The sequence below is a fragment of the Trichoplusia ni genome, chromosome 12 (assembly GCF_003590095.1).
Source record: "Trichoplusia ni isolate ovarian cell line Hi5 chromosome 12, tn1, whole genome shotgun sequence".
Lineage (NCBI taxonomy): Eukaryota > Metazoa > Arthropoda > Insecta > Lepidoptera > Noctuidae > Trichoplusia > Trichoplusia ni.
In genome coordinates, this window is record NC_039489.1 from 3,251,038 (window position 1) to 3,258,081 (window position 7,044).

The 7,044-nt window shown below is 36.2% G+C and overlaps 1 protein-coding gene across 1 annotated transcript; it reads left to right on the forward strand.

The window, feature by feature from the left end:
• Positions 1-1,348: 1,348 nt before the first annotated feature.
• LOC113499561 (piggyBac transposable element-derived protein 3-like) lies at positions 1,349-7,043 on the forward strand. The gene is made up of 3 exons (XM_026880075.1): positions 1,349-1,387; positions 1,831-3,437; positions 7,037-7,043. Exons 1-3 carry the CDS (start codon positions 1,349-1,351, stop codon positions 7,041-7,043), a joined length of 1,653 nt encoding a protein of 550 aa, XP_026735876.1.
• The last annotated feature ends 1 nt before the right edge of the window (position 7,044 follows it).

The window sequence follows — 7,044 nt, forward strand, 5'->3', positions numbered from 1 at the left end:
GGTACTTAAGCATGTAAATATTTCAGTGAATAGTTAATTCGAGATATCCCAGCATACCGTTTACATATTTGCTATTCATGAGATGATAACTGCTACTTACTAGGTCCGTTTGAAATCCTAATGTGTTGAACTAAGATATCAAAGACGTAACTGAGTGTAAAAAAATGGCATAAGCATACAATACATTGGTTTGATTAAAAGTGGTCAAGCGTAAGTCTGACTCGTGACATTGAGGGTCCCGTACCAATAAGTTAAAAACGAATCAGTTGGTGATAAAGAAATTTAAGGGCCTATAAATTTATTCGTCATCCAACAAATGTTTATCCGTTACAACTGTTGCTTAACCTCGGTCTTCGTTTTAAGTTTTTTTTTGTTGTAAGAGCAACAGAAATACAGCATCTGTGAAAATGTTATCTGTTAATACGGTTCATGAGATAAAGCCTGGAGAGATGGACAGACATGCAGACAGCTGTGCCTCAATGATGGGGGTTTCGACTGTTCCCCTTCAGTACAGAACCCTAACTAGTACTTTTCGTTTTCATATCTTTTGAACTCAAAAGGTTATTTACCTTTTGAGTTCATCATCTTCCTAGTAAATTACGTAATTAAGTAAAAAGCTTATAAGCACAGTTCACGTATGAGAATCCATTTAAAAATACCGTTCACCTAAAACATTCTACACGAAGAAAATCTTAGAAATGTGTGTCAAATCTCAATAAATAATTAAACGCATCCACGCTGATTTTCAAGTCCGACCGGTCCCAAAACTTATCCAATTACAATCTCAGTTTGGGAACAAATGCAACACTTACAAAGTGGGTCACTGTCGCAGTATTTTTATACGGCGTGTATAAATCTGACCCTCTGCAGACCTATAAAGGTACCAGTCCCTTAATCCCACCTGAGCCAGCCACTGACACGGCGTCAGCCATCAATAATTCAGGACTCAATCTTGCTCCCACGAATATTATTTTAATAAAACAGCCTGTAATAAAAGAGACACGTGGTTTGTTATTTTTGTTCGTATAGGTTCTATTTTCTTTAATTAACTTCACCAGGGCTTTTTTTCTAAGAGTTGGAAGATATATAGAAGTATATATCCTTTAATGTTTCTTAGGGAAAGTTCAAGTCTATGGAAAATACTTTGAGTCTAAGGTCTACGTCCATCGCTTTAACCCTATACTTGACATTGTGCACTTACATGCACATCGTATTCAGTTTTTTTTTTTAACAAAATCTAACATCGAATCTTTTTAAGAATAACTCTAAGTGACTTCGTAAACGTCTCTTTACGTAAGAAAAAGAAATCTATATTTGTCTCGCTCACACATTGTCAGTGGTGAACAAAATGGCGAGCCGTCGTCGGTCAGCGCCTGCGCAACGCTCTGTAAGTATCGTATTTTATCTCAATTAAATTAAGTTATCAGTATGAAATTGTTATAATTTTACTTTCTGCAAGCTTCACGCAATTGTCTGGCAATATTATTTTTGTAATAAATCTTTTGAATATACAGTAATTCACTATTTTTGTTTGGTGTGCATTAAAATACGCACTGCCTGGTGCAGGGTGAATGACTCAATATTTGTTGTGTATATTTAAATGCACACTGCCTGCTTTGCTGTGAATAACATCCTATTTGTCGTGTACATATAAATACACACTGCCAACGTCACAGACTATTATTATTTGTCTATAAATGCACATTGCCTACTGTGCTACTACATAATCGATCATTTGTTCAGACAGTTTTTTTGATAATGTTTGATAGCTATTCGTATTACTCTTTCCACCAAATTCCTATTCCTTAGCATGCAATAATTTTATTTCAGATGACTAGAAGTCGAAAAATTCTAGCTTTGGTGCCTAAATGCGGAGCTAAGTCTGATGTAGAATCTAGCGAATCTTCGGAAGATGAATTCCAGATGTGTAGGCCTCATCAAGATGTCTCCGAAGACAGTTCTCCTGTCCGATCAATAGCGTCATCTGTCGAAAATGTAAATATCTCTGATAGTGATGACTGTGAGTATCGAGAAATATACGCCGTTGCTTCTGTCCATGAAGAGCCGAGATTCGGACACAACACTACTGACTCTATTCCATACTCACCTTCTATTCTTCAACATGATCCTGACATTATACCGCCTTCACCATCAGTTTATATTCCACCGTCACCATCTATAGACTCAATCTGCAGTCCCGCATCTTCAGCACCTGCCGCATCTTCAGCACCTGCTGCACCTTCAGCACCTGCCACCGCAGCTACTGTGCGTCTTCGGCGTTATAAAAAAACTCCGGTTATCGTAAAGAAAACCATATTGAAACCTATCAAAATGTCTCCTAAATGGACCAGAACGAAATTTCAAGGATCGGCAGATATAGAAGATAATATGTTTTTCAATTCTACTGATATTGAAAAATCGCCGCTTGATTACTTTAACCTATTTTTTACTGACGATATACTAGAACTTATTGTATACCATTCTAATTTATATTCGGTACAAAAGAAGGGCACTTCAATTAATATAACCAAAGACGATATAAAAGATTTCATAGCTATAAATATTTTAATGGGTGTTGTAGACATATACTGGCATATACCGGCATATACTGATTACTGGTCCAATGACTTTAAGTACCAAAGAATTTCCGACGTCATGACATTGAAGAAATTTCAATTAATTCGACGATACATTCACTTCAATGATAACCTTAAAGATGACGGTGACAGGTACTATAAAATAAGACCGCTTGTAGAAAAAGTTCGTCGTAACTATGCGTCTAATATTCCTGAAGGAAAACGATTCAGCATCGACGAGATGATGGTGCCTTATAAGGGTACTAGAGCTGGGAGCCGAAAACAATATGTACGCAATAAACCCAAAAAATGGGGCTTTAAGTTTTTTGTCCGTGCTTCTCCATCTGGCCTCGTACATGATTTTATTATTTATGGAGGAGAAGATACTTTTAGACACCATACTTTTTCTGAAAAAGAAAAAGGAATGGGTCTTGGAGCCAAAGTTGTAACAGCTTTGGCCAAATCTATCAAGCAAAAACCATGCTCCGTACTTTACTTCGACAACTTTTTTACGTCAATTGAATTGATGCATCACCTAAGGAATGAGTATGGTATATTCTCCTTAGGTACAGTCAGGACAAATCGACTTCGTGGGGCAGAAAAAAAATTACCAACTGATAAGGAGTTGAAGAAAAAGGGCAGGGGAGCTTTTGCACAAGTCGTGTCTAACGAACACAATATCGCAGTTGTGAAGTGGTTCGACAACAAGTTTGTTGTGGCTGCAAGCACTTATGTCGACGCTCACCCTGTACAGAATATAATGCGGTACAAGAAAGAAGAAAAGAAGAAAGGTCTGGTCACGTGCCCAAATTTAATAAAGCACTACAACGGAAATATGGGTGGAGTTGATCTAGCCGACATGTTAGTTGCTTTATATCGTACTGATTTGAAAGGCCATCGTTGGTATTTAGTATTGTTTTCACAGATTCTGGACATCTGCGTCAATAATGCCTGGTTGCTGTATCGTCACGAGAATAGTAGTAAACCAAAACTTTTGCCACTCAAAAAGTTTCGAGTCGCTTTATTTAGGCAACTGCGTTTTTTTGAGAGGAGTTCTAATCTACAACCTGATACTCTTTCCAAATCAGTGAAAAAAATAAAAAAACCTGTTGCGGAGAGGCCTGATGATGCTACTCGTTACGACCTGATGGGACATCTTCCTGCTTTTACGACAAAAGGCAGATGTAGGCTATGTACCAAACATCAAACCAAATTTTTTTGTCCAAAGTGTAACGCACGGCTATGTATAGTTGAAGGGCGAAATTGTTTTACAGATTTTCATACAAATTAGTATTTAAGTTTTTCATATTGTTATATAGTAGATAGAAACGTAAGTAAACTTTGATCTCAGTACCATTATTACTGAATATTGTGATAAATAATTATAGAAAGTTTAACTTTGTTTAAAATTTTTTGTTAAATTATATATGTAATAACATCGTTACATGCCATACTTATTGACCTAGTTCCTAACAGATCTCAAAGCTTGTTGATAATTTTTAAGATTTATGTTATTTTTATGTTTTTGTTACTTTTTTAGTTTAGTGACTACATGGCAGTGTGCATGTAAAGACACATTTTTCTTTTTCCTTTTTTTCTTGTGAACTTGGCAGTGTGCACTGCAAGACACATAATATATCCTGAAAACTGAAATTCTGAGATTTTTTATTTTAATTTTCCTCATAACACGACGTCACTGTATCTCAACAAGGGTTACCCACACATTGCCGCGTGCTCGAGAATGAATTGAACTATTTGTAATATTATTCTGTGGAAGGGACACGCCGCTCTACGCCATGTAGTCCGCTGTCTCCTTTCTACAACTACTACGTGTTGTAGACCTAGAATAAGTTCCAAACATGTTTTCATAAACGATGATGTATTGCCAACAAAGATCAACCCACAGATAGCAGATCGTATAGAGATAGAAACTTTTGATAATTATACCTATCCACGATGTGATGTGCCTTAAGATTAGGAATAGCAATTTCCTTTTACGGTAACAATTATGTTTCGAGCGATGCGTGTTTACATCACTGAACAATTATTCATACGGCTTAGTTCAATGTATATCTATTCGTAAACCACTCTGCAGTGTATGTTGTAGTATTTAAAAGTTATATTCAATGAGGAGATATAAAAAAAAATATTTTCTCGTCAAACTTGAAAAACGTCGCCACAACTACTAGCTAGTTTTATCTTCAGTGATTTCAGCCTTCTAGCGATACCTACAACAAAATCTGTTAAGGCGTTCAGACATATTGATGAAGAAATTGCCATGCACATTAGATGACATTAGATAAAGATACATTAGAATGCGGAGCACGGAGTTTAGGTCTAGTCAGTAAAACTCTGATAATATTCACTTGCTTCCTCGAGGGAGCGGGTGTCCATGAGGTTTCCCAGTATCCTTACCAAAGAGGCCTTTAGACATAAAATTATACAACAATCTTGCTGGCGATCAGACATCTTTCGTATCACGGTTTTAACCAGGATTACAATGGCGACACGTTGACTTTTCTATTTTTTTAATAAAGTACGGTATTTCACATTTACATAGGTAAGTGGATAGCAAACATTTTCACTTGATAACCATAATCCATCTCTCTTTTGTTTACTCTCACGACAGACGGGAAAACAGTGCTCTGTAATTCTGTATTGGCTGTTTCAGTACACGGCTGTGTTAACCTAGTGGTAATACCGGAATGCCAAGTTAAATGTCTTAAGTTCGAACCTAATTAAGATTTTAGGAAATAAATTCCATAGCTTTCTTGTTTCGGAATTGCCCTCCCTCCCAGAGAGCTGTGTTTGCAAACATGCTGGTGATATCCTGTATATTCTAAATGTCATAGCTGGTGCTACTAATTTAGTGTGTTTTGGCCTTTTTTCTAGTGTCAACATAAACACTAGAAAAATGGCCAAAACACACTTCATCAGTAGAAAATTGCACACCTACAAAACCTCATAAAAACACTGCAATAGTATAATCAACACGATAGCACCAGAGTATCAGATTTTATTCAAAATATACATGCAAACTATTTTCCCCGTACCATTAGATTACCTATTCAATTTCCCAATACATAAAACTCTATTCACAACGGAAGCATCGCTACGCGAGCTCGATTTTCTCATAAATACTCGGTCGAATGCATTCAAAAGAACTCGGTAGCAGAGCCAAGAGACTCTGAAACCTCACACCCTTTCGAATAGAGTCACAGGATATAACGATGTTTGAATAAATCATAATATCGTTGTAAAAGGTTTTGAATACTATCTCTGTACTATTTACTAGATACTGGCAGTAGTACTGGGGATCTTCCACCAGAGTTGTAGAGTTGTAGAAGTTGTAGAACCGCAATAAAGTTACTTTAAGACGTAGCGGTAGGCCCCCTAGCTACGAGCGCTCACATAGACTGGATAATTGTAAAAAGTTTGTTAAAATTTACCTCAGCCTACCAACGCTGCTTAAGGTGAAATTATTATAATTGGCGAAGAGAGGCACTGCTCTATGACGTGTATAACGGTGATAAGTTTTAAATAAGGAGATAGCAGTCTCACACCAGATTAATACATCATATTATATTTTCAAATCAGTGGAAATAAATTGAAAATTCCTCTAATAAAAGACAAAAATAATAAAAATTGTATGTAACTAAACCGTCTCGCGTCTCTGTGGTGACTGCTCCAATATCAATACCTATTAATTTGAAAAAATAAATACAGACCTCTGTGATATATTGTGGGACCAATATCAATATCCATAGGCCGTAGACCCGCCTCTACCATGTACCAGAGTTGTGAACATCCGCCTACACATTTCGAAATGGTTCGGGTTTGAACCGTCCAGTGTAACAGTGCTGAGTAAGCGTCGATGGATATTGAACTTGGCTATAAACTCCTACATCCACATTTCTTAGAATCTATACTCTACTTATTTACGATGTCAACTGAGACCTTTATTTAAAAATAGACTGTAATAGGTACTAACTAGTGAAACTCAATTTTGTTTACACAGATTTCAGATAGGTACAAACAATGCTCAGTAGTATCTGTAATAAGCTACTAGATAAATATGTTGCATAAAAAACAAAGTGAAACATTTAGATTCCGTGTATTATTTATCTCCACTCGCTTCAGCTCAGCTGTAAAATTTATTACGCCTAAGAGGATTAACTTTGCAAGGTTTTTTTAGTTACGACTACATCATGAAGAATTGTTGATTCCCAAGTTACCTTTCTAAAAAATGAATTTGCTATAAATTTACTGCGTCAAAAAAAAAACAAAGATATAAAAAAGAACTGAACTTATACTAAGATCGCTATAAGCAACATGTAAATAACCAACAAGAATTACATAAAGATTTTAAAATTATTGGAGAACCCAAAGAAGCCATCTAACTATAAAAAAGCAATAATAATCATAACAGCTTGCTGAATACCTTATATTCTCTTCCCCAGGAAGTAGG